Source organism: Ambystoma mexicanum, chromosome 11, assembly GCF_040938575.1.
Source record: "Ambystoma mexicanum isolate Mex_15411 chromosome 11, UKY_AmexF1_1, whole genome shotgun sequence".
Classification (NCBI taxonomy): domain Eukaryota; kingdom Metazoa; phylum Chordata; class Amphibia; order Caudata; family Ambystomatidae; genus Ambystoma; species Ambystoma mexicanum.
The window spans coordinates 763452512-763480282 of NC_090934.1; the positions used below are offsets into that span (position 1 = coordinate 763452512).

General features: G+C 45.1%; 1 protein-coding gene across 1 annotated transcript in view; it reads right to left on the minus strand.

The window, feature by feature from the left end:
* SWAP70 (switching B cell complex subunit SWAP70) overlaps nucleotides 1-27771 on the minus strand; it is a 774099-nt gene that overhangs the window by 53337 nt on the left and 692991 nt on the right. The window contains exon 11 of the mRNA XM_069623664.1: nucleotides 2159-2255. Coding sequence (XP_069479765.1) covers nucleotides 2159-2255 — 97 coding nt within the window. The remainder of the gene's footprint in view (nucleotides 1-2158; nucleotides 2256-27771) is intronic.

Sequence of the window (27771 nt, forward strand, 5' to 3'; positions counted from 1 at the left end):
TGACCAGAGACTTGGACATAATAAATGTCTTGACTAGAGTCATCTGGGTCATCAAGAAACACATCCACCTGGGGTTCCTGATGGGATTCAACCAGGTATGAGAATTGAGATGTGCGGGAAGTGGAGCCTCTGTGATTTAGAGGGACAAGGGTCAACATCCCTATGTCTTTTCAAAACATCATCTAAGTGGTCTGAAAAATCAATGAACTCGTCCATTTTATTCATACAAGCCTCAGAATTGTCGCTGGTCCATTCAGAGGAGTCTGAAGGATCAGGAGGGGGAAGGGACATGCAGGAGGGACTGGGTCCTGGTGCAGGGCTACAGAAAGAGGAATAGAGGGCCAGGAATAGTCCTCAGATGAAGGGGAGGCTTTCTTGGGGTCCAAAATATGCAAAGCAGCTTTGGAAAGCTTCCCCCAAAGCTTTGGGAGTGTTTTGGATGAGGGACACATCTGGGTACAGCTTTCGGCGCTGCCGCAGCTTTCAACGCTACTGCATCGGAGGCCATAGATTCAGTGGGAGTGCCCACTACAGAAGAGGATTTACTGCCATGCATAGGCCGCGAGGATGTGTGCACAGAGGGCGTTGTATGGTGAGGTTCAGAAGGCCCCGCTGAGGACTTAGACAGGACTGCTGATGTAGAAGCCTTCCTCGATGGCTCAGCCGAGGGAAAGCTAGGGGTTGGGTGCTTGGGAGCAGGTGGCGCATGTGTGCCCTTGTCGCCGGGATGTGGCTTCCCCATAGCACTGCTGGTGCATGCTTATCGGGGCTGGCGATGGACATGGGAGAGCGCAAGGGCTCCACAGTAAGGTTCACAGCCTCCAAATCGGAGTCGTGGCTACTGATAGGCTCCACGTCTAAGGCAACGGCACTGGCGGGAGAGTAACTCTCGGCATGCATAGCATAGGCTGCCCACCATTTTGTATGCCTGTCTCTCAGGGTCTTTGGTCGAAAGAGTTTACAGGCTTTATAGTTATGTCCGGCATGATCATGAGGGAGACACCAATTGCATTGGCGATCAGTGTTTTCCAGGGGAATTTGCTGTCGCAAGACGGGCAAAATGTAAAAGGCGGCCTCTACATAGCAGACGGAAACGGCAGCCCGACTAAAGGAAAGGAGAGAGAAGCGATGAAGAAAAAGGCATTCTCAAGAGACGACAGTACAAACAGGGCCCCGCGCTCCCTATTGTAAAGGCCGGGCCGGAGGGCCAAGGCCACGTGGAAAAGTGTCGCCAAGCAGTCACTGTATGGATCGTTGGTGGACAAGATCAGGTGTCGAACAGCCTTTGAGTAGTCGTCGAAGGCAAGTGAACGACTGAAGAAATAGAGAACAGCAATATAAAACTCTTACAAGCTCTGCAGAATGTGCGACTGACTAGATAGCCAGAAAAACACAATCTGTTGGAACCTCGATGTGTGCCAGATTTTGGGTACATTGCACGTCACATTAGGGATAGTGTTACAGTCACGCCCATATCAACGTCCCTTTTCAAGCTTCAAAAAAAAGATGCAATACTCCACAATTTCCACTAGATGTCAGACTATATGCACAGCATATTATCTAAGCAGATTCACAAACATCAGAACACAATATACCTGTTCAAAACATAACAGACAAAAAACATCTTGCAGATTGGTATATCAATAAAAAGGAAATAATCTTGCAGGTTCTGAATGATATTGAAAATAAGTTCCACATGGTGAGCGTCCAAGAAAGTCCTCAGATATCTATTTGGCTCAAATATATTAGGATTTCTTTTTCAATTTTCATTGTAATTAGTGCAGATTATATTCACAACTATAGCTTTCAATACCGCCAAGCTCATCATTGGAGAAGAGAGCTGAATGGCCCGACTTGTCAACCCACCAAATGGTAAAATCAAGTCGAGGACAAATATGCAAATAAGGTGAACAAAATTCATTCTATGTAAATCTATTTCGATTCTGCATAGGAGGAAAACCTTACTGGATTTTGTGTAACGACTAGTCCTGCCCTTGAAAATACCAATGTTGTCAGTAGATGTTAGTGCTTTTCTGATATCATAAGTATTAGGTCAATATTGCCCAATAATCCAACACGCGTCATGTGCGGATACACACAACCAACATGAGCAGAGATTCAAGAAAAGTCCAACGAGGTAGGTTTGGCTCCAACTTACCCGGCTGTACCAATCGGAGCAAACCTTCATGGTGGGCAACTTTGTCCTTCCAGCTCTTCGTCTTACTCGCTGCCATATCCAATTTCTTTTTTACTTCCTAGTATAAAACCAATAAAGGTGAATTAGCGTCATGACTACCCTTCTTTCCAATTTGTATCACCAATCCCACTTTTAATACCCTTAGTTCAGTGCCGCAATGTGCACATTTTATAGATGTTCTTCTAGAGCACTCAGCATGTCCAGCCACCTGAAGCCCTGTGGTTGCATCCGCTTTCGTAATGGCAGTGATCCTTTTGGTTATGCGTGTAAGACAAGTCGCGGGACATTTTCCATCATAACCCCACCGCAGTCTTTAATGTGTAACAAGTTCACCCCAATCAGGCTATGGTTTAGGACCAATGGAGTTGATGACAAGGAGTTTTGCCCTGAGGCAAGATGCATTGAATAACACATTTTTAGATATTCAACGAACATTATAGTGCTTTTTCAAATGATGCTACATTTCTGCTCTACAAATCAACAATTGCGAACCTGTACATCCTTAACTAATCATGTGTATAGTGGAGATTAGCAAGTAAAATCTAAACACTTATTTCTTTTTACAATCACAAACATACACCAGGGGCGTCCTCGGCTTACAGTTTGAAAATCATACTTGTTTACACTGAGGTAAAGCATACTATGGAATGATGAATTTCTTCCTTCAAAAATATAAAAACACTGTTGTCCTTTGCACATCCTGATTAGTTCAGATTTTCTGTGCATGTTAACCTCTACACGAAACATGGTTGATCAAATATCTTGGCCGGTATACACACAATTTGTGCATTGTTAGGACAGTTCATGTTTGGTAAATTATATTGTGTTAGGTGGTATTTGTATAGTGCCTTCTGCCATTGGCAAGGCCTCGAAGTGCTGTGAGGATGAACGCCCTTTAAGAAGACCGTAGTCTGTGTTGAAAGTAATGAAAGGAGTGGTAAAATGCATGTGTGCATTTATTGCCAGATAGAAGGTAGCTAGAGAACGGCTGGGTCTCCAATAGCAGCCCATATTGCGTGAGGAACGGGTTATGCGTCAAATAGTCAAGCTATGTGGGCAGCTGGACTTAATTTTGCGTGGGACTCAGCTGTATTCTATGGGTCGTGGCACTTAGGGGTCAAGGGTGATGTATGTTTAGGACAAGGAATAGACAGATAGCATCTATCTCACAGGTGTACTACCATGTGAACAGCTGGACCTAGGTTTTCGTGGGACCGGCTGTATTCTGTGGGATGCAGTGCATGCGTGGCTTGTGAAGAAGTACTGAAGCATATTAGTTTTAGTCATATGGTGCATAGCGTATAGGCGTGGGACGGAGTGCTATGATCCACCTAACTGACTCCTCTTGTGTGCCTGAAATCCCCACGAGGGAGGGTGGGCGTCGCTTAGCGCTCTATTTAGGCGTGAGATCCAGACTAAGTTTGCAAGGGTGCCGAGGGGAAGAGCCAGGCTTTGAGTGCCTTCCTGAAGGCAAGGTGCGGTGGATGGTTAATGGGAGGGAGTTCTAGATGGTGGGTGGTTTGACTGAGAAGGAGGAACCCCCCCATATGGGATGATTTTGTCACTTGAATGATTAAAAGAAGTGCTGAGACTGATCTGAGGTTTCTGTAAGGCCTGTAGCATGTGAATGTATGCTACTGGTATTCTGGTCCATTGTTGTAAAGGCTTGATGGGTGATGCACATTTCCTTGAAGGAGGATCACTGTCCAATCAGAGGCCAATGAAGGAGGAGGGCAGGGGAGATGTGTTCTCTGGGGCCTAATGCTAGGAGGAGCCTCGTGGCAGAGTTTTCTACTCTGAGTTTTCTTAGCTGTGATGGGGAGGGGGGCCCTAGGTATAGGGCGTTAGCAAAGTCTAGACGTGAAAGGATGATAGCAATGATCACAGACACTTTGTGTGGGAAGGTCATGTAATGAAAAAGGCAGTGGAAGATGCGAATGGGTAGGTAACAGCATTTTACCACAGACTTGATATGATGTGATAGAGTCAAGTCCGTGTCCATAATGCATCTGAGTTTTTTTTATTGTGTTGGAGGTGGGGGAGGTGAGGCAGAGCAGCCAGGCGGTGGGCTGAGCGAAGAGGGCGGTCGTCCCACATAGCAAGATCTCTGTTTTGCCCAGAGTAGGAGGTTGCTGGATATCATCCAGTGTTCGATCTCTGAGAGGCAGGTTGCGAGATCAGTGGCAGTAGATGCAGGGCTTTTGAAGATGATTTTGGTGTCATCTGCGTAATTGTAGCACGATAGACTGTGGGATCGAATGAGTGCAGGCAGCAGGTTCAGGTACAGGTTAAGAGGAGCAGTGAGAGTGAGGTGCCCTACGGCACTACTTGGGCAATTGGGTGGGGAGCAGAGGAGAACGAAGGCATGCGTAATTTCTGAGATTTGTTGGAGAAGGAAGATATCCAATTCAGAGCTGAATCCCTGATGCCGAGGGTGTGTAGTCTATCGTTGAGGATGGAGTGGTCAATGGTGTCAAACATTTCAGAGAGGTTGAGTAGGATTAGGGCGACAACCATCTGAGTTGGAGTGTCTTTTAAGGTCGCCCCAGAGGGAGACTAGGCAGGATTCAGTTCCTCGTAAAGGTCTGAAGCCAGATTGGGCGGAGTGAAGGATCTTGTTTGAGGCATAGTTGTGATATCAGATTGGGGGTGTTATTTGGTTTAATTCTTGTTATGTTTTTTCTTTTATTGCAATTGAAATTAAATACGAGAATAAAGTGTTTATAGAAAAACATAAATGCATCACATCATAAAAACTGCAATATATATATATATATATATATATTGCAGTTATATACACACAAATATGCACACTGCTTGAAAGGAAATTAATATTCATGTTATGTTACATCACACAATAAAGAGCTGCAAGTAATAGGGTTTACAAACAGTTCACGTCCAGCCTACTATTCTATTGGAAACTAATAGTTAGAGAAGAGTAGGTTGAACCCACTGCCAGTACCCCTATGAAATACATCTTTAAGTATACTGCATTATCTCCACATCTCTTTTTGCCGTCCCAGGCCTTACTCTTGAGGGTGACATACCTTTTACTTTATTGGTTCACCGAATATAAAAGGTATTAACTCACCCATAACCCTACTGTTTTTCATGAGGTCCCACCATAAAGTCATTCCACTGACAAATCTGTTTGGTTTATTCTACATAGATCAGGAAAAAGAGGACGCTGTGTTGATGAAACAGCACGAAAAGTAGATCTCCTTCAGCTCCAGTTGGGCACCAGCTGTGGTTAGGGTTGCAGGGTTCCAGTTAAGGAGGTGTCACCTGTCGGCTTGAACATGGACATGCAGCTGACAGGAACATGGGGTCAGTTTTCCAGGGAGATATCCGGGCAGCAGGGCTGTCCAGGGAGAGTCCAACCTCCAATATGTTATGGCACAGAGGACGCTCATGGATTGCAGCACGTGGGTAGACAATAAGGGTGGAGTGGAGGCATGGCAATGTGGGGTTAGAGCAGACTCCCATACCAGTGTGGGATGTGGAAGCTTTGGGGGCATGTGCCTTGCTGGTTTATTTTCCCAGTGGCAACAAATCTGTGCATTGCACTAATGCGGGAGAGGAGTGTGGGTTTGATTGACTGGTGCAATCCCATTCTCTGGAATGGGTCTGCATGGTGCAGAACACTTGAAGGCAAAGCTGAATACTTGTTTTAGGAACAGTGTTGCTATCTGTGGTCCAAGCAGGACACCAAAGGTGCTCTGAATTCCTGGCAGAGCGGGGGTCAATTTCTCATTATTATGGGTAAGCATACTGATCGGCCAAAATGCAGTGGGACAAGCTCTTCCTCCTCTTAGTTCTCAGAGCCCCCACTACATAAAAGGGCGAAGGTGAAAATGACCAACGCCGTTGGAAAGGAACAAAGAATTGATCACGAAACACTGAGAGAAGAGAAGAAGCTGCCTCCCATAAGCATTAGGGAAGGTAGCATTAAAAGGACGTGCCTTCCCCTCCTCATCATCATCTTCATTGTCATCCTCTCTTTATTCCTCTGATTCCAAACACAAGCAAGAAGCTGATGAAGGAGTGGAGAACCTTGACACTATCTCAGCTCCTAGCTTCAGGGGAAAGCTCTACCCCCTTCACAGGGGAGGATAAGCTACCCACTTATTCGGAGATAGATTTTCTGCTCTTCCTTTTGACAGGTTGCTCCTGGATGGCACCAGGTGAGGCAGACATTCAGGATTGAAAGATCGACTCATTTGTCAAAAAGAAATCTCAGGTGCTCTCATTGAGAACTTGTACCTAAGCAGCTTGCACAGCTCAAGTGATTTGGGATGGTTTCCAGAGATGGAGGAAGGTGCAGAGCTCTGTCCTGATTGAGGTCATGCACCAGCCGACATGATTTATATGATGGAAGTATGGCAGTGGCCCTCACAATGGGAACAGCTATGGTGGCCAAATGTTAGATAAATGCTAAAGATTATATGACTGACAACACACATAAAACAGCATCACGTTGCCTACCTGTCCAAGGCAGCAAACATTTTTGAGATCAATAAGTAGAGAAGGTAGATTGAGCCCTCAAACAGGAGAAGCATGCTGTGGAACACTGCGTAAAATGAGTTGATCGCACCCACAGACGTCAAGACCTTCATAGTCCAGAAAGTCAAGAGAAAGGGCCACTGCTGGATGGGGTCAGCCTGTATTCAGAAGCAGACATAGGAACCTGTCTACAGAGACCGGGAAAATGCAGGGACCAGTGAAAACACACAGATCTGGACTATGCTGGGAACCCAGCAGCGAGTGGCAGGATTAAACATGTTTCCATCATTGGGAGGGATCTGCGACTGATCGATAGCTGCAGGATATCAAAGGGACTGGATATAGCATAGAGTTCATGGTCAACCTGCCAGTTACGTAACTTTTTTTACACCTTTAACAAAGAACACAGAAAAGAGACAATTTTAAGGAACATGGGGAACTTCTTCAGAAGGGTTCCATTTCCATAATGCCTTTGGAAGAACAAAGCTTAGGATGCTTCCCTATAGTCTTCTTGGTGCACAAGACTTCGGGAGGCTACCAGAAAGAGGTAAACAAGTACGTCATGAAGATAAAAATCAAGATGGCGACCCCGCAGAAGATCATTCCCTTCTTCTCTCAGAGAGACTGGTTTCTATCCTGGACTTGCTAAATGAGTATCATCACGTGCCTATAAATCCTGTGCATCAGGAGTACCTGCGTTATGTCAAAGGAGGAAGGCTTTTCACGCCACTGTACCGCCTCTCATGCTACGCTCATCCTCACTAGAGCTCACAGAGAACTTGTCCCTCTTGGTAGGTCTGGTCAATCAGCAAGGAATAGCAGTGTTCCCATAATTCGATAATTGGCTGCTAAGAGGCACATCATAAAAACAGGTGGATGACAGGCATTGTTAACATGCACATTTTTAATCAAGCACGGGTTACTCTTGAACAACTATGAGTCCATAAGCAGTAAATTGGCTCCGTCTTCTGTACTTGCTCAGGACTCATTCTCCTCTGGGATAGACGCCTCACTGTGCAGGAAGAAGTGAAGAAGCACTGTGGGGCTCCGGAGTCACCAGGAAGAGCTCTGCCTAGGGTGAAGGGACTGAGGGTAGGTCTGGGAGCCTCCGAGACGAGGGCTAGCAGCAGGAGCTGCGAGAGTGCCCCAAAGAAGAGAGGATGCCACACGCATCCATCAAGAAGCATTTACAGTGCCGGCATGCAGAGGGAAACACACAGCAAGTTAGCGGGGCTCGGAAGGTGAATTTCCCGGCTTCAGAAGCAGAGGAAAAGCAGCGGTAACCGCCAGAAGCAGATGCAGAGAGTCGGTGAGTGTCAGGGAGGACGCTCAAACACCAGGGTGCTCCTATTAAGCAAAACAAATGCATATTTAATACTGAACTGAATGGAATCTTAAAACTAATTAAAACAAATGCATATTAAATACCGAACTGAATGGAAACTTAAAACTAAACGGCCATGAATGCATATTGAACCTGAGTTGAATGAAACCAAGCATATTAAATACTGAACGGAATACAACTTTATGGGCCAAGCAAATAAGGAGAACACCCAAGGTGCCCATGTTAAATGAATTACAGAAAAGGGTGCAAGTGTTACAGAGCACCATACAAAGGTGGGGTATGAGGAAACCCCTCCCCACCCCCGAAAATTAACTTTAAGAGTGAATGCAGTGCAGCAATGCCAAAGACTGGCAAGAGGGGTGTGACAGGTGATGGCAGAACCACGAGGCTGACAAAGAGAAGCCAGAGGAATGTAAACCAACACAACACCAAGAGGAGCCGATAAAGAGGACCCAAGTAAAGATGACTTGGGGCACAGGAGCAAGTACCAAAGAACCTGTTTGGGCTCAGGAGCCCAGTGATCCTGGTTGCGTGACCTGTGATGGGTGAGCCGTGTGGTCTGACAACTGCGCCTAGACCATTGAACACTGAATACTCAAAACCAAGGACATTCTCGTGGTGAAGTTAAAGTTTTGGGGAAGGGAACCCTGAGACTTGAGGAACTACACATGTGGTCTTGAGAAAGGAGTCTTTGTTTTTTAACTGTGTTGCTTGAAACTTGGGGAAGGGAACCCAGAGGATTGTTTGGAACTGTATTGCCTTGAACTTGAGAAAAGTAATCTTGAGACTTGTGTGGAACTTTTACACTTGGGGAAGGGGAGCTGAAAGAGAGCTGGAAGAAGCTCAGAACATTTAGTTAAACGCTATTTATTGTATAACTGACATCCCTACACATTGTTTAGCTTTAGTTCTGAGGGCAAGTATAGGTTTTGGACACAGACAGACTTTTAAGTTGAACTCTTTGACTCAGACTTTCCTTAGTTTCATTCAGGCAGGGAACCCCCACTGTAGCATAAGGCAAGTTAGGTCTTCTACCATCCTGGCATTTCATTTAAGTATTTTATTTTGAACTTCAAGTCTGTTGTCTGTGTCTTGCTTCATGATGCCTTTGCAGTGCTCTAGGATGTCCCTGGGAACATTCCAGCTGATCACAGACATTCTGGATCTCCATGGTGGACATGTCCACCTCGGCTGAGAACTCTACCTTCATTTTGTTTGAGATTTCAGGAGCCGATAGCTTTTGGGTAACAGAGCCCTCACCAGTCAGTGGCCAGAGGCCTGTGGCTGTGCCTTTGCCTCAGTTCTACCAATCCCCCCTGTTACGCTCACCTGGTATCCACGGGGACACCCATATGCCCTGGTTGCCGGATTCCCCCTGATGTGCTCAATTCGGGATGATGTCTTCTATGGCAGGTGGGCCTGAAAACACAGGAGGACTGGACTTAGGCACAGATTTCGTTTCGTCCCACCAACCCCTTGGACTCTACCTGATGGCCCCCTCCTCACCTTGTTATGATGTCTGGCGTGCTCTCCATCCTGCTTTCTGCGCAGGGGCGCGTAGTTTTCTGCGGGTTGAAGCGACCGAGTTAACTTCACTGGTGCCAACCCATTCAAGTGTCTTTAAGGAGGTAAGTTCGATTACAGCAGTCTCTGAAGGCCTTTGCTTTTCTTTTGTGCTATTAATGTCTTTCCCTGATTGTTTCCCCCTTAGGTGTGCAGAGGTTCGCTGGGTGCGCTGCTTGGGTCAGGCTCCTGCCGGGATTTATGGACGCAGAGCGTATGAAGAAAGGTAGGTTCAGCGCGAAGTGCGGCGCGCTAATGTCATTTTGGGCTAACCTGTATTCTTTATTCCTTTTCAGGTCACAATGGTCTTTCTGGGCGTGCAGTGATTTCCGGAGCGGAACCGGGCAAGATATGCCCAGCCAGGTGAGGAGGTTATGGTTACTGCTGTGATTGCTGTGAGTAACCTGTTTAACGTTGTCCCTTTTTTTCTCTCCCCTCCAGGTGCTTCGTTCCGGTGCGTGCGTGATGTCCTGAAGATGCTGCCAACGTAATGGAAGACCGCGAGCAGCCGGGATCGAAGGATGGAAAGCTGCAGGTAAGCTGGGACTGCTAATGATGTTCTTTTGTCTCCTCTGCAGGTCTGCGATTCCAGGAACGCCGGGTGCTGGTCTCTGAACATGATGAGCGTCACGCTGCTGGCTGCAGAATAACGCGAAGCACGTTCTTTAGCTTGGGTGTGGTTTATATAGCCTACCCCTGTAGAGGTCCAAGTAAAGTAGTCCGGGCTACCACACCCTAAAACACTGCACCGCACAGTCTGGTTCTTAGGGACTAGACCAGAGGTCGCCAAACAGTCGATCGCGGGCGACTAGTAGCTCGCCTGAGCCTTTTCAGTCGCCCGCGCTGAAGATACCAAAAAATAAACATTTATCCTAAGTTATATTATTTAATGGTGATTTTTGCAGCCATGTTCCGTGTTCAGGATCAGAACCCTAGTCGGCCCAATTGCAGGCAGAGAGCTTGGCTACTGTGCCACTTGGAACTGCTTGTAAATCCACTGACAAATGTCAGTATCACGTTATGCTTCTGCAGGCCGCCTGTAGTACCACAGTTGGCCTCGTGCGCCCCCACGACAGTCTTTCTTAAGCAAGCTGCTCTTGTTTGCCAGAGATGTTGGAGGGGCTGGGGCAGGATCAGGATCATTGTGACCACGCAATGAAAATATCACAGTAGCACTGCTGCTCGCCTGGAAATGTTCAAAATAATATTTAAAAAAATGGTGCAATTTCTTTCCAAATTCCACACCGTACACTTCCACTTTAAATCACTTCCATGACACAAGTACACCCACTTTTAGTACCTTAAGCAATCCATAGACAAGCTGTACAGTAGAAGCCTACCAGGGTAGTTCAGCAGGTTGACAGACCGATGCTGAGATGTTATATATTCAAAACTACAGGTTGTTAATCGTATGACTTTTTGCAATGAATTATAAAAAAAGTGCTATACAATGTGTTTGGCCAGGGTATGGGTTGGGCTGGTTGCTTGCTTATATTCAGGGCTGAGGTGAGGATATTTCTGCCCCTGTGAAAATCAAAAGTTGGCACCCATGAACCCACAGTTTAATTTCCTAAAAACTGCCGTCAGCATAACAGAAGCATTTGTGATTAACCAGTTTGACAAGCATATAACATCTTTATAAATATAACTTGTGCTAAAACACAGAGGGGCACACAAATAATGATGTGTTATTTATATAGCGCCTTAATCCAAAGCGCTTTACAGAGCACATATTTACATGCAATATCACCCAACTGAAATTGGTACGTGTATCGACCTCAGAAGGAAGAAAGGCTGAGTTGGCCTTGCCGGGATTTTAACCTGCGACCTGCAGATCACGCTCAGATAGCAGCAGCGAGCGCTCAACCCGCTGAGCTATCTTACTGGCAAATAACAGTATGTGTGGTGTCTGACAAAAAAAAACATTTCAAAGAAAACTTTTGAACACAAGCAACATTTTTCAATTTGGAAATTACTTTTTTTTAATTTGGAAAATAATAGTGTGCCTAGCATGTAGAAAGCCTGCATAAAACGCAAAGGAAGGGGCACAAAAATTACAGGATATTTGTATGGTAGTCCAACAAATATCTGTCTTTTTGAGACAGCTACTAATAAATAATAATGCAACAAAGAGGTTTTTGAAGTTCTTAATATATTCGTGAAGGCATAGGTTATTCCATCTGTTTATAGAGGGGAAAATCGAGCCAAAAAATATTGGTAAAAATTCCGAGGCTTATAAATATCCCCACCCCGATATCATCCGCTAGTAGCTCTCCACTGTTGGCATCCACTACAAGTAGCTCTAGCCAACGTAAAGGTTGGAGACCCCTGGACTAGACAGTGTGGGTGTCTCCATGTTGGCTGCAGGCTTCTACACAAAAAGAAGTCCCCTCAAGTCCCATTCCAAATATGAGCTTGGCGCCAAAGGCTCCAGGACTGACTCCAGGAGAGTCCCTGGTGATAATGTAAGGCCCTTGGGGCCCCAAATGAACCCCGAGTCCTAAGCCTACCTGGCATGTGACCATGCCAGTGGGGTTCTGAGTCACGGGTCGTGACAACCCCGGATCCTTCAGAAAATCAGGAACATAAAGTTGACAGTCATATTGGTGGCTGCCCATTGGCCCAGGAAGGACAACATTCCCCCAAACTCCCGAAACGAGCATCATCACTCCTCTTGATCCTTGCGCAGAATCCCTCTTATATCCCCTGCTGTTGCTGGAATGAGATGCCTCCACTGGGGAGTGAGGCCCAATTATTTGTCCAGTTCTTGAAGTAGGGTTTGTGACAAATCTGTACCAATAGTCCCTTCTTCACAGTGGGGAGCCAGCCCCTTTGAGGTTAGGGAGGTGAGCCCGCTATGCAAAACCCTCCCTAGGGGTCTGGCCAAGTGGGACCTCACTGGTAGTGACTCTCCTCTTGGGGACAAGGACTCCCAATCTGGTAAGAAACTCCCGGACCAACGAACACTAGCTGCCTACATGGGAATCGGAAAGACTGTTAACCCTATTTTGGATTGACCTAATAGTGACATTTCTTCGATCTCTTTGGTTTCAGGTAATGCTGCATTATGCCTGAACCCCACTGTCGAGGAAGAAAGACACACCCCTTTTGTTTGTGGTGACGTACATGAAACCACGAGGAACCTTGAATGGAAGAGTGTGAATTCTAGGCAGAGGCAGGGTTGGACTGGTACAAAAAGTAGATCCAGGCAACAAATCAAAAGTGGCCCACATGGGTGAGTTGCACATTTTTAATTTGCAGGGGACGCCGTTTGAGAAGTGCCTTGTGGTACCATTTTCTAAAAGTCCTGCAGAAAATGGTGCATTTTAACATAAGTTAAGACTGGTAACATTGGCCATAAATATAAGTTAAAAAGTAAACTGGGTCAAACCGGCAGACAAAATTGAACCACGTAGGTCAATTAAATGGGCCTTTTACAATTGCATATAAGTCAGTTTGTGGAAATTGGCACATGTGGTTGCAGCAACTATAGTTTTCACCCGTTGCATAGATTTGCTGCTAGACAAAAAAACAGGCACCATGAACGAGAATGCATGGCATCCTTAAGGTGGGCTTTTAAGCCTTAGTCTTTAGCACCTGGCAGTATTTTACTTTCGTAAATTAAATGAAAATACTTAATGCATTGCAATGTTTCTTGGGGGAGATGTTAGGAATTTTGATTCAAGAAGTGATTATGTAGCAGGCCATAGGCTGCTGGATCTGTTAAACACTGACATGACCGTAACCCTAATAGAAGCATGAGTGAATGATTTTCTATAACAACTGTAAATCAAAACATATTTAGGCAATATGGCCCTTGGAGGGGGGCCACTGTCGCGAGGGCTTTAATGGAGGCCTGGGGCCATTACCTGACCAGTAATGGCCCCCTTCTGAGAGTCATATGGCCATTAGAACCCCAGCACGTCGTACCGGGGTACTAATTGCAATTTTTCTCGAGTCGAGAACAGCTCTGCAACCATTTCTCGACTCAAGAAAATAAAATAAAATGGCCACCAGGGATTGGGAGAAGGGTCCCTGCTTCCTGTCCATGTCGGCCATTCAAACGAACAGAAAAGAAAGCAAACAAAAAAAAGTCAGCCATGGAACAGAAAGAAGGGACTATGTATAATCCCTTCTCCCTTTCCATGGAAGCCAGTCACGGAAGGAACCCCAGAGCCTTGGAGGTGAAGCAGAGCCTTCAAAGCCTTCTCGCTGAGATAAGGGGTGAGGGCCAATGAGCTTGCTTGTAACAAGCTCATTGACACTCGCTGGGTACTAATTGCTGGGATGCGGTCTGCAATGTGCCACGAGCTAAATGGCACATGTTAACCCACAGACTGTACATGTTAATTGGAATAATAGGATCCTATAGTTTAGCATTTGTAATAATTTACCATTTCACATGCTTTCATACTGTGCTTAGATTCCTTCTTTCACTCTTGCTAATTATGCCACAATATGATGTATTAGGTTGTTATTGATGATATATGCACATCTCATCAAAGTGGAAACATGATGGGCTATACGGCTATGTAACATTTTACTCAGAAGTCATAATGTAGATGTGTAATATGCTACTAACACATAGTTGGATTGAATTCTTACTAATATTTCTGTAATTGCTGTTGCTATGATAAAGACCTTCATGTTGGCAGGTCTAAACCACCTAAAACCGTGATTAGAACCCTCTGGGTATTAATCGCGTTACAAATAACAAATTATAATAATTATTATTATGAATAAACGTATATCCATACCTAATTTAGAATGCATACATGGATCACAGATTGCTTTGTGTTTATGAGCTACCGAGGATATAGTGTGATTTCTGATGGTCCAAAACTGGGCAATAAGCAAAATGGCTATTATAATGGAAAAGTATTTAAAATAATTTTAAATCAGGGGAATACTATCCAGCACGGCCCAAACCGTTCAAATGATTAACTTCATAAAAACATAATACTGAGGTGTTCTTTTTATAGCACATACGAGCAAACTATCCTTGCTCGCCCCCACTGATCCATGTACAAGCACATATTCCCACATGCATCCATAAGAATGTCCATATCCTTCTACCACACATGGTGCAACCTTTTGTAATATGACAACTAACAAAGTCAAGTTTTTCCAAGAAGCCGCCCCCGGCCCGGCCCCTCCGCAGGGCACAGCGAAAGCATCACACTCAAATATATGAAATGCACGAGAAGCAGGATTATAGAAGGCGGAGGGGACTCAACATTCTCAAACAATGAGTGCATTCATTTCTATGGAATACATGCATTTTAACAATCGCAACTTTCACAAACACTAATTTGCATCCCAAATATTTGCACAGCATGAACTAAAGCTTAGACTCATCTAATTGCATTCCTGAATTCCTTCATCCATGTCCATGCCTCATATGTGTGCTGTTTGAAGGATGCAGTGTAAATAAAGGGACAAAAATCGATAAAAGATACTAATCCAGGCCTATAAAAAGGTGCTTGTGTGAACAAACTGATATCTGGCTTATAGGTGCTTGCAAAGCTCATTTGGGATTTCCACCTGGTCTTTCACTCCATCAGCATGTTTCCGTATTCCAGGAAGGTGCAGCTCTGGGTATTGCCTGATAGCATTTGTCTCTGCAAATATCTGCAATAAAATGAGCCATTTGGTTTGGTAAAAAGCATCCATTCCCAATTGTCAGTCTGTGCTCAAGTTCAAACTAGGTAACATCAAACCATCAGTGTGTCACAGACGTTTGATAGTTTGCAATTCCTTGTGAACTGTCATTGGCGCATTGAAGCCCTATATGCCAGCAGTAAACACATACATACCACCAAACAGATCCCTGCCTGAGTGAATAACAAGGGACACTAAACTGTCTGCTCTCAATTATAGTATGTTGGCAAAATTATGCAAATCATTAAACAGGGCCGTGGCACTTCTGCTTCAGGGGTAGGTAGACCGCTCCAACTTCGAAAACAAATCAATCCACCAGTGGCCGCAGGAGCCATACTGTTTCGATATTGCAAAGCTTCCTAGTACTCCTTTTAGTGCCATTACTTAGGGTAAGTCTGACTCAATGGGATTTCAAAGCTGTGACATGTTGCTTACACAGAGCCAACTGCAAGGGCAGGTGCTCAACCAACTAAGCTATCCAACCATGCACACATAGGCCACGCAGACATCTTTGAGACATTTTAGGCCTAAATACGAGGGGTAATTTATGGATGTGTGTGACATGCCTGGGGTTTGCCTTCCTTTTTAACAACGATGCATGGAGATAGATCTCCAACATAATTTGTCAAATTTCTCTGTGAATGAAAGATTCTCCTGCAAATATCTGCAATCGCTGGCTGAATGCCAAGTCTACCTTGTTCATGCTGAGCTGAGCAGGGAGCCTGCGATTCTGCTTGCAGCTGCATTGGAGAGTGTGGGCGAGCGAAACTAGCGCTGGACAGGTTAGCTGATTCTGAGAAAAGCCCTGGGCCTCTCTGCTCTAGCACTCAGGTTCAGTGACGTGAAGTAACAAACAATTAAAGGGATAGTCCAGTAAAAAAATGTATTTAAAAAATAAATAGGCAATATAAAAAAAATAATACTAGCACTATTTTTTTTTAAACTTCCTATGGAAAATTTTGAGCTCTTCAAGCTCAAAATCCACAAAAGCAAGCACATGGGCGCATCCATTTTGTGAAATGGATGCCCGCCTGTGCTGGCTTTTGCTTTTGCGGCACTAATGAAGGAAAAGCCAGCCATCTGTAGTAAACAAAAAGTAAACAAAAGCTACCGCTGGGTGGCTTTTCCTTCATTGGTGCCGGGACTCGGAGGACGCGGACCGGAGACCAGAGCAGGAAAGCTGCAGCTGAATCTCGGTAAGTGCTATTTATTTTTTTTTTAAAAATAAGCACTAGCTGCGTTTTTTTTTCTAAGTTTTCCAGGCTGGAGGAGCCCGGAAAACTTAGAAATAAAACCGCAGCTTTAAAAACGTTGTATTTATGTTTGCGGTCGCTTTTGAAGCGACCGCAAACATAAATACAACGTTGTGTTTGAAAACGCTGCGGTTTTTCTTTCCAAGTTTCTCAGGCTCCTCCGGCTCGGAGGAGCCTGAGAAACTCGGAAAGAAAAACCGCAGCGTTTTCAAGCACAACCTCGTTGTGTTTATGCCTGCTGTGGCTATCACTTTGGGTCTCACGGTTGTGTTTCTGCCTAAATCTGCTTCCCCATTTGGGGCTCTCGGGCTCCCCCGAGAGCCCCAAATGGGAAGGCAGATTTAGGCAGAAAAACTGCAGCATTTAGCATTTCCCATTTGGGGCTCTCGGCCCCCCCGTGGGGAGCCCGAGAGCCCCAAATGGGAAATCAGATTTAGGCAGAAACACTGCAGCATTTAGCATTTCCCATTGGGGCTCTCGGGCCCCCCGTGGGGAGCCCAAGAGCCCGAAATGGGAAATCAGCTGTAGGGAGAAACACCGCGGCATGTAAACACAACCGTGTTGTGTTTCTGCCTGCCTTGGCTTTCACTTTGGGTCTCCGCTGCTCCCCTGGGGGAGCACCGGAGACCCAAAGTGATAGCCACAGCAGGCATAAACACAACAAGGTTGTGTTTGAAAACGCTGCGGTTTTTCTTTCCGAGTTTCTCAGGCTCCTCCGAGCCGGAGGAGCCTGAGAAACTTGGAAAGAAAAACCGCAGCGTTTTCAAACACAACGTTGTATTTATGTTTGCGGTCACTTCAAAAGCGACCGCAAACATAAATACGTTTTTAAAGCTGCGGTTTTATTTCTAAGTTTTCCGGGCTCCTCCAGCCCGGAAAACTTAGAAAAAAAAACGCAGCTAGTGCTTATTTTAAAAAAATAAATAAATAGCACTTACCGAGATTCAGCTGCAGCTTTCCAGCTCTGGTCTCCGGTCCGCGTCCTCCGAGTCCCGGCACCAATGAAGGAAAAGCCACCCAGCGGTAGCTTTTGTTTACTACAGCTGGCTGGCTTTTCCTTCATTAGTGCCGCAAAAGCAAAAGACAGCACAGGCGGGCATCCATTTCACAAAATGGATGCGCCCATGTGCTTGCTTTTGCGAATTTTGAGCTTGAATAGCTGAAAATTTTCCATAGGAAGTTTAAAAAAAAATAGTGCTAGTATTATTTTTTTTATATTGCCTATCTATTTTTTAAATACAATTTTTTACTAGACTATCCCTTTAAGTTCTACTGTTAAACAGCAGGCAGTGCTGGATAGTAAACGTCTATCTACATAGTACAAACTTCAAAACTACAGCAGTAAGAGCGAGCAAGACTCCACGAATCAAACAAAAGTGACACATTCTTAAGGTCACAGGTAGCAGTTCAACGCCATCTCCTAGTCATAATTCCCTGCGCTCTGTCAAATCGGTGCTGCTGATTGGGTGAGCGCGGGTGCGCCGGCAGTCCAGTGGATGACAAATAGGCACGTGACGTACCATGCGCTGGATAGTTTCAATTAAGTCATTTTCATTGGCACGAGCAGCAGCAAGATGCAAACAGACACTTGTGCATTACGTGACGCGGATTCCGCAAGATGTCCCAGATCATGCATATTAATGAGCCAGGTCGGAAGTTGAAACATTTCAGTGTTTCGCACAATCCATCTGTCCATCCACTGAGAGCATGTTAACTGCATTGCAATGAACTGATTTTAGTGCAATGTGGAGCATGCATTAGTTACGTTCAAGACCAGCCCACACGGAATAAAAAATAAAAAAAACAGCTTACTTTGGTTTCCATTGCCAGACTCATTAGGTTCGGGGCCGAACGTCTGAATAGGCAGTCCATCACTGTGCAGAGGCGAGTCTCTGACGGGAAGACATGCTGTCGGGGCGGTGTAATGCTAGACTGCCGAGCCTGCGGTAGTTGGGAGAGTGAATAAATGACTTGCAAGGTGCCGGAAGCCTGGCATCCTGACCGGTGAAAAAGCCAAGAGCAAGAAAGATACATAGACCGTAAATTGACTGTCTCACCTGGTGGCAAGACGACATGGAAGCCGTGGTGAGCCTGGGGACCGTTAGCCAATGCCAAAACCAGAATGCAGCGGAAAGCCTGGATCCCCGAGCTCCGCACGAGAAGTGCATTAGATACCGAGCCAAGCAGCGGAAGGGAAGCGATCACTCCTGAAGAGGTAACGCCGTTGAGAAGGGCGAGCTATAACATTCGAGACTGGGAAAGCCACAAAGGGTAGGGGAGCCTGATAAACCTGAGTGGGTAGATGCCCTACCGAAACCGAGCTAAAGAAAGCTAATCGCAGAGCCAGGGGGTTCTGCAGAGCCCTTTGAAACCCAGGAGACATTGAGCGTCGAGTCTGGGAAAGCCAGAAGGGTTATGGGAGGCAGATAAACCAGAGCAGGCAAGTGGCCCATCTAAACCGAGCTAAAACATGACTATCAGAGGGCAGAGGGCTTTGGGTAGCCCTGAGCAACAGAGACAGTCCGATCTGGAGAAAGACAGACCATGCAGGGTTTCAGTCACACATATTTGAAACAGAAAATGTTCAAGCACCAAGTCGGAAATGCAGGTATTGCATTAAGAAAACCTTTCTTCCTGGAAAGAGGTAACCATATAAAAGTAAGATTTAGCATACACAATTTGCAGAGAAGTTGAGAACTGTATTGCAAACATTTGAACACGCCCGGAGAAAGCAATCCAAGTGATTGGGCTAGGCAGAAAACAAAGTCAGAGGCTTCCCTTTTTGTTCTTTTTATCTTAAGTGTCAGAGACTAGTTAGCTTATAGGATTTGGGACTAAGGACTATTTCTTTTGGACTTTGATGAGCACCCTTAGGTTTTAGTTTGTTAGGCAGGGAACTTCCCGCGTAATAGTAGGATTAGATGGGTGTTTTATTTTCATTTAAATAAAACAACCTTAAATGGCACACCTTAGTGCAAATCCTATTTCTGGTTCAGCACAGGCTTCAGTTTGGTTTGGCTCACTCGTCTCAGGGCTCAATGGGCCACCATCAGAGCATTTTGTTGTCTTCAGCTAGAGTGGAGATAGCTAAGCCAATGATAGTGAGATTCCTTCAGAGCTTTGTGGTATCTTGTCCCACAAAAAAGATCTACGGCGTGCACCTGGGATCTTCCCGTGGTACTCTGTACCCTACAGGATCACCCTTTTGAACTGGACAGTCCAGCTCCTTTGATGAGCAGCAATTACCTTTGAGATAGATGGGGATGCAGATCTTACTCATACACCAAATAATAGAGCCGACTCAGGAAGTTGACAAAAGGTAGACTGTTTTAATATCATGTATCTAAAAGAGGAAGCATAACGAACATCAATGCGAAAGCTCGATCTTCAACTCTCAACATATTTAAGAAAAAACGGTATTTTTATAAGCAAAATGTGTCATCACTGACGTCTAACCTAAGTGTTACCAACGTCATCCTACGTGGCAAACTACAGAAACCTAACAGAGGGAGTGATTATTTCTACGTGAACATCTAAGTATATGATCAATACTAGTCTAAAAAAAAGTGTAACTATGTGATTGCTTATTTAACATCATGTGGCCAACTAAGCCCTCCTCTAAATTTTACCACTATGAACGTCACTAAATGCACAACGTTCCATCATTTTTCACACTATAAAACCCCTAAATACGCAGGTCCTCTACAATTGGTTGGCACTCTGTCTATCCTCAGTATTTTTCCACCTACGTTAGCAGCATGCAGGCTGGCCGTCCAGATGCTGGTGAGGTTGCCTTAAAGTAGCTTCCCACCAATTAGCATATCAATCCATCATCACCTCAGTGGTCTACTGTCAATTAGGCTTTTGAACTTCGTCCTTGAAAACCTCCACGATTATTCTGCCAATTTCCTTGATTATTCTGAATACCTCTTCCTCAAAACCCACCCCTTACACGCAGTGTAAACCCATTGTTACTTTGATCGAATTGCCTCTGGTTATTCACCTGTGACGTGCTTGCATTCTGCTGTGGATTTGCTCCATCTACACTCGTCAACATTGCCCCTTCAATGGCATATTTAGACAGCTTTTTCTGCACTAACATTTCCGGATATAGTACTCGTAGAGCTTTCCAAACTGCCACTTTACAGTTATTGAACGGTGCTCCATCATGAGCAGTGTTAACTATAATTACACCACGGTACCCCGCCCTCATTGATACATCATCACCTCTCTCACCAAGTATGGTGATAAGGAGACCTTTAATGTCCCCTATGGCTAAAGTGTTTCCGCCTGTCATTTCTCTAATTCATGTATCAATTTCCCAGCGCCTGAAGTTAACATGGGGAGTTTACATCTTAAATTATCTTTGTCCATTTGGGCCACGGTATATATTGCAGTCGCGCCCCTCCTTTTTCCAATAAGGGAAACTGTGATGCCCCAAATTCATTCTCATCTCTCATTATTTGTCTGTTTAATGCAGGAGCGATATTACCACATCGCCTTCTATCAGGTAGAGATCTTAGTCTGCTCGCATAAGGTGGCAATTCTCCCCTTTCACTATGGAATTGCCCCTTGGGTCGATCTGACTGTCAGTGGCTATGGTGCCCTCGTTACAGGTGTGTTTAAATCAGACCATCCGACTTCTTTCTCCATTGAAAAACATCCCTCAGGGCCACATACGTCCCTTCTTCCTTCCCCGTGGGAGGTGTCTCTGTCTTCATCTGACATATCCTGTGCCCAACTTGTGTGACTTTTCTCATCGTCCTCTCTGCTCAAAGTAAGTCTATCTAGAGGCAGCTCCTTTGGCCTCGCACTACATGAGGCTCCCTCTGTATCATATAACTGAGTGCTCTCGAGTCGATCATTTTTACCTTTCTGGGTCTTCATGTCATGATATACTTTATCGATGGCTTCCCCAATTCTCCTTGAGTCAAACTCTTCTTCTAGATTTACTCTAGAAGGGCCTGGTAATGACTCGTACTCTGGAAAAAATGTGTCTATATCGTCCCATGCTACTTCTGGCTCGGGATCTCTCATCTCCTTCTCTAGGCACTTGAGATCGCCTGCTCTCCACCTTCTTTTTTGTTCCAGATCATCATCAAATTCTCTTAGTTTCCTTGCTTCCTCTCTTCCTTTCTCTTCCTCTCTTTTCTTCATATCGCTTCTCTCATTTGCCCTGTGTATTTCTTCATATTTTCGCCTTTGCATTCTTTTATCCCTTAATTTCTGTTCCTCTGCTTCTGTTCTTCTTTGTTCTAGCTTTTCCTGCTCATCGATTGCTCTCTGTCTATTATCACGTTTTCTTTGTTCCTCTGCTCTCTCCTGATATTCCCGCTCTCGTCCCTACCTACCCTTTCTTTTCGTCCCTTCGTCTTTCAATCGTTCTTCTCTTTCCTCATTTCTTTTGTCTTGTTTGTCTTGATCTTCCTGTTGTTTTACATCCTCAATGCTCTTACCATCGAGTTTTAATAAAATCTGACCACCCATCCATTCATTCTGTAAAAGCACTATATCATCAGCCTTGTCTCTTTCTCCTTTCCATCGTTTTATTTCTCTCCCTATATCTAGAGATGTACTTGCTCGATCACTTCTTTCCTTATCATGTCTCTTCTTTTCCCTGGGGACCTTAGAGATTACATCTTTCTCAGTTTCTTTCTCCACGCCTTCGTCACTGCTTTGAACAGGTGACTCATATGCTGGGTTGCTATACCCTGTTGCTGCTTTAAGCTCTCTCATTGGATATAACCCATCCACTTTCTTACTTGTGTCTCCTGTTTCAGCTGGGGCGGGAGAGCAGAGGGTTTTTCACCCCCTCTTTGCATATATTAAGTATCCAATCTATAGGAGTTTCTTCCTCCCTCTCCTGTTGGTACATCTTACAAAGTTCTAAACTAGCTAATTGCTTTTCTAGCTTCTTTCCTCTGTATGCTGCATGCAGATATGTCATCATATGCTGCAGGACTGTCTTCGATAGCAAACCTCCTTGTGGCCATGGCATAAACATTTTATCCACGGTACCTTTAACCCATTCCGCACTGTATTGTTTAAGCTTAGGTGCATGTTTTGGTAGCTGCTTACAAATATGCCTAAGTGGAGTAATATCCTCCATCCTTAACTTGTTTACCCTTAGTCTTTTGTGTGGCACTTCGTTTTACTTTATAATCACAGTTTTTTAAACACACTTCAGAGAAATAACATAATATGAGCGAGCACCAATCGTCGCAAGCTCCAATCCCACTTATCACAATTTTTTACTTTAATCTTAAGAAAAATAACCATCAGGTTCGATTCTAGTCAAACAAATAATATTTTCCACTCATGACGTCATTGCTCATAAAACCACATAAAACAAACAGACAGACTCAACCGGTTACATAGATATCTTCTGATTCTCTTCTCAATACTAATTAGCCCTCTACAAACACTCCGATTGGAGTTTAAGTTACCCCTTTGGTCCCGTCTTAAACCGGGCCTGTATCCTAAGATTCCACTATAGAACTTTGGGTTCAAACCTCTTCTGTTACGTCATAAAGACGGAGGCCAGGCTGTATTCTCTTCTCGTGGCCACTCTCACGATTTATCTCATTGCTCGGCCACACTCGAGTCAATATCTCGTTCCCCACATATATTATACACTTACTTTCACGTTATATTTTATCACGCCTCCCTCCGTTACTCTCTTTTTTCTTCACTCTTCACCCGTGCTTTAGTCAGCTCGCTCAGTTTATTTTTTACTCACCGATATCATCTTTTCCTCTTCCGAACCTCGGGATCGTCAGCCTTTTCTACCACCTCTTCAACCTTCCGATTGATCCGCTTCGCGTAGACATGGGAGGGGATTCTATCTGAAAATAGGGGACCGTCACACCTGGTCTTGCAAGACACTTGTTTGGTTTTACTGTAGCCACTATCTACAGGGAGCTTCACATTCTTTCAGCCGAATGGCAAAGGTCGTTCGATATTACCGGGACTCTAAAGTTTACTCAGGTCGATGGCACTTGAACCATCTTCTTTCTGCTACCAAGTGAACTGGACTGTCCAGCTCCTTTGATGAGCAGCAATTACCTTTGAGATGGATGGGGATGCAGATCTTACTCATACACCAAATAATAGAGCCGACTCAGGAAGTTGACAAAAGGTAGACTGTTTTAATATCAAGTATCTAAAACAGGGAGTATAACGAACATCAATGCGAATGCTCGATCTTCAACTCTCAACATATTTAAGAACAGGGGTGCTGCTAGGTCTGGAAAAGACCCGGGGCTACGCTAATGTCGGAACTGTCAGAACTGGAGGCTAGCTAGCCTTTTGGTTGTAGCTCCTATGATTCTATCCGGGGCTACAACCAAAAGACCAGGGGCTATAGCCCCCTTAGCCACCCCCTAGCAACGCCTCTGTTTAAGAACATGTATTATTTTTATAAGCAAAATGTGTCATCACTGTCGTCTAACCTACGTGTTAACAACCTCATCCTACGTGGCAAACTACAGAAACCTAACGGAGGGAGTGATTGGTTCTGCCTGAACATCTAAGTATATGATCCGAACTAGTCTAAAAAAAATGTAACTATGTGATTGGTTATTTAGCATCATGTGGACAACTAAGCCCTCCTCTAAAAATGACCACTATGAACATCACTAAATACACGACGTTCCATTGGTTTTCACACTATAGGACCCCTAAATACGCAAGTCCTCTACAATTGGTTGGCACTCTGTCTATCCTCAGTATTTTTCCACCTACGTTAGCAGCGTGCAGGCTGGCTGACCAGATGCTGGTGAGGTTGCCTTAACTTAGCTTCCCACCAATTAGCATATCAATCTATCATCACCTCAGTGGTCTACTGTCAATAAGGCTTTCAAACTGTAGCGAGGAAATAGTTGACTCTTCGTACATTTTATGAGACACTGTACACCGAGGACTGTGCAGATTTGGCTAGGGGCAAGGAGTATGTAATAGGGGTGGACCTGAGGAGAATCACTGCAGAGCAAAGGTAGCACTTAAATAGACCCTTCACAGTGGAGGAAGTTCTTGTGGCCGTGAAGCACTATGCCCACAAGGCATGACAGTCCCTTTTTACAAGGTTTTTAGCAGAGAGCTTTTGTGCCTATTCATGGCGCTCTTCAACTTGTTCCTGAATTTCGGTAAAATCTCAGACACAATTAATCAGGCAGGGATTAGCGTCATTCATAAGCCAGGAAAGGACTCCACTGCATTTGTATCATATCGCCCCATCGCTTTGCAAAACCTGGATGAGAAGATATATGCTAAAAAACGTGCACGTGGATTGGAAGATGTACTTCCGGTGCTCAGTCACCCTGATCAAACAGGGTTTGGACAGGGCTGGCAAACATTTGACAACATTCGAATAAATAATACACTTAATAGATAAAACAATATTTGGAGGTGACCCTACTATATAATTGGCGTTAGACACTTTAAAAGCTTTCAACCGGGTCAACTGGGCATTTTTGAGGGAAATGTTGCAAGGTTCCGGCTTTGGCCCCTAAAAGAGAGGAAGGCCAAGGAATAGACTTGAGCAGTAGTTCAGTTTGCTGAAAACAAGAGTGGAAATTAGAGTTTTTGTAGAGTAGTTAGTAAGAAAATAACACATTTTCGGAGGTTAATACGAACATTGAAGGCCCTGGTCGTGATGATTTGAAAGAGGGAAGAGCCTGCATAGGTTTGAGAGAATCTGTATGTTTGTATTGAATGGTGTGGCAGACCACCTTGTTTCTGTGCGTGTAAAATAACTGCCTCTCTGCCCAACACACACCCCCCCCCGTCATTAATTTATGTTTTCCTTTGGCACTGCCTTCATTTGTTAATGTTAGTTATCCATTGACCCTTTTCCCTCTCTCCCCTTTTATGCTTCTCTGGAGAAAGAGGGTATGTTGGAATTGGATGGGTTGTACTATTTATAGGGAATTTTTGAAATGATGCATGTTGTTTGAACCTCATAAATGGTTACGTGCAGTTACACTTTGAACTTATGATACATTTGATAAATGTAATACATAAAACGTTTTTCTAGAAGGGAAGAGGGGGAAAGGGTCGTGAATTGAGGGGCTACTGGTTCTGGAAGGACCAGGTCTTCAAGCTTTTCTAAACTTTGGAAGAGTGGGTTCCAAGTCAGAGGGTGGTTGGGAATGAGTTACAGAGGTTGGCACTAAGAAAGGAGAAGGCTCTACCCCTTGTTAAGCATTCCTAAGTTTTGCAGTGTGCAGGAAATTGTTGTCAGCGGGATGAAGATACCAGGGTGGCATGTAAGGAGAGAATTTGGAGCTGCGGAAGTCCAGTTTCAGTTTAAAGAGAACATCGTTGATAAAGGCTGCAGATTTAAAAGGCACTCTTAAGCAATGCAGGGAAGATACGGCTATGAATATATGCTTTAAGTGGTTTATCCACAACAGTAGACGCTGAATTTTGGACACATTGAAGGTGCTAAAGCTGTCCGAGTTGGAGGCCCAATTAAAGGTTGATATAGTCCAGGTGCTAGGCGAGGGTTTTAGCAGTAAATATCTGGGAAGCAGCAGAAGGAAAAAATGCATCAAGCAGTTTGAGGTCTAAGAAGCGAGTCTAAATGCTGAGTTCACTTGAGACATGAAGGAGAGTTCCCGATTATGGATGAATCCAAGGTCTTTCTTCAGATTTGGCAGGTCGGGGTCAGGAGTCCATGTTGATGGGTCAGAAGTGCTTGCTCCAGAGGCATAAATCAATTATCAGAACTTTGTGACGAATCATGGGAAATTGTCCACTCTCCCCAAGGGGGAGCCACCCCCTTCGGGACTGAGGAGGTGAGCCAGCATACAGGGCAAGTGGGTTCCACTGGGGGGAGGGGGCTCCCCCTTAGAGGACAGCCAATCCCTAGATAGGGATTTATGTAATCCTCCCTTGCCCGCAGAAAATAAAAATGTTGTTTGTTATATGGGAGTTAACCTATGTGCAAAATGTAGCTGTATACCGGATTGACTAGTGTGGCTTCTGTCGCCTCTCAGGGACCATGTACGCCTGAGGAAAAAGACCAGGGAATTGCCCCTCCACCCTGTTGCGAGACAAACAGAGATTGCATCAGCTTTGAGGAAGGAGAGAAGAGCTGCTCACGGAGCAGCAGATGCCAGTAAACCTCCTCCTGGGAGGTGTGGCCAGAGACGGGAAGCACACGCCCAGCGTGCCAAAGGAAAAGTGGAGAGGCTCACAGAACAAATGCAGCCCTCCTGGGAAAGAGACTGGTCCAGGGGAGCCTTGAGCACAGAAGGACGACTGTGCATGAACTGACAGCCGCGCCGAGGAAAAGACATGGGAGATCCATAAAATGGCAGCTGGAATGGAGCCAATCCTCAGAGACAGGAAGCCAGGGAAACAAAACCGCGTCACCTTGCAGAAGTCAAAAGTATGGGGTAGCTGCAGGGAATTGGGCGGTGGGCAGACTAGCTCCAGAAGACCTCAATGGGGGGTAAAAGAAACCATACCACAAGGCGGGGTGAAAGCAAACCTACCCCATGGCAGGATGAAAGAGAGACCCCATGGCAGGGGGAAAGCAAGCAGGCCCCAAGACAGGGTGAAAGCAAAGCGACCCCAGGGCACGGTTAAAGATAGCCCCACAAGGCAGGGTAAAGGCAAACAGACCCCAAGGTGGAGTGAAATCAAACCGACTCCAGGGAAGGGTGAAAGAGAGACCTCAAGGTGGTGTGAAAGCAAGTAGACTCCAAAGTGGGGTAAAAGCCAAATCCCAAGGTGGGGTGAGAGATAGCCCCAAAGATGGGGTGAAGAACCGAGAACCCAGAGAGGGGTAACAAGCAGCAAACAACTACTTGGCGAGAGTGCAGCAAGGAGTGGAAAGTCCCGAAAAAATTATGGGTCTGGACCTACAACCCAGGAAGCACCTGAAAGATTGAAGCAGGCCAGAGACTAGGACAGGGGGTTTCCAAAGAAAAGAGACTGACCTGAGATTGAAGCTCAATCCCAAAGAAATAGGCAAACTCTATAAGGGAAACTTGTCTTCTGACTGGAACTATGCAACGGTCGAGAAGCCCTGGTCTTCGGACAAGAGACATTTCGGTGGAGTCAGAAACCAGCCACCATTGCTGTGTTTGGGCAGCAGCCCTTCTGGTTCTTTTGGTTAAAATTAGATTATCTTTCTTTGTATAAAGCGGTAGAGACAAATGTCGGCCCAGAATAGGTTTCTGGACGACAGACTCGAGTTAACTTGCAAGACATCCTGACAAGCACTCTTCTGGCTTTCTTTT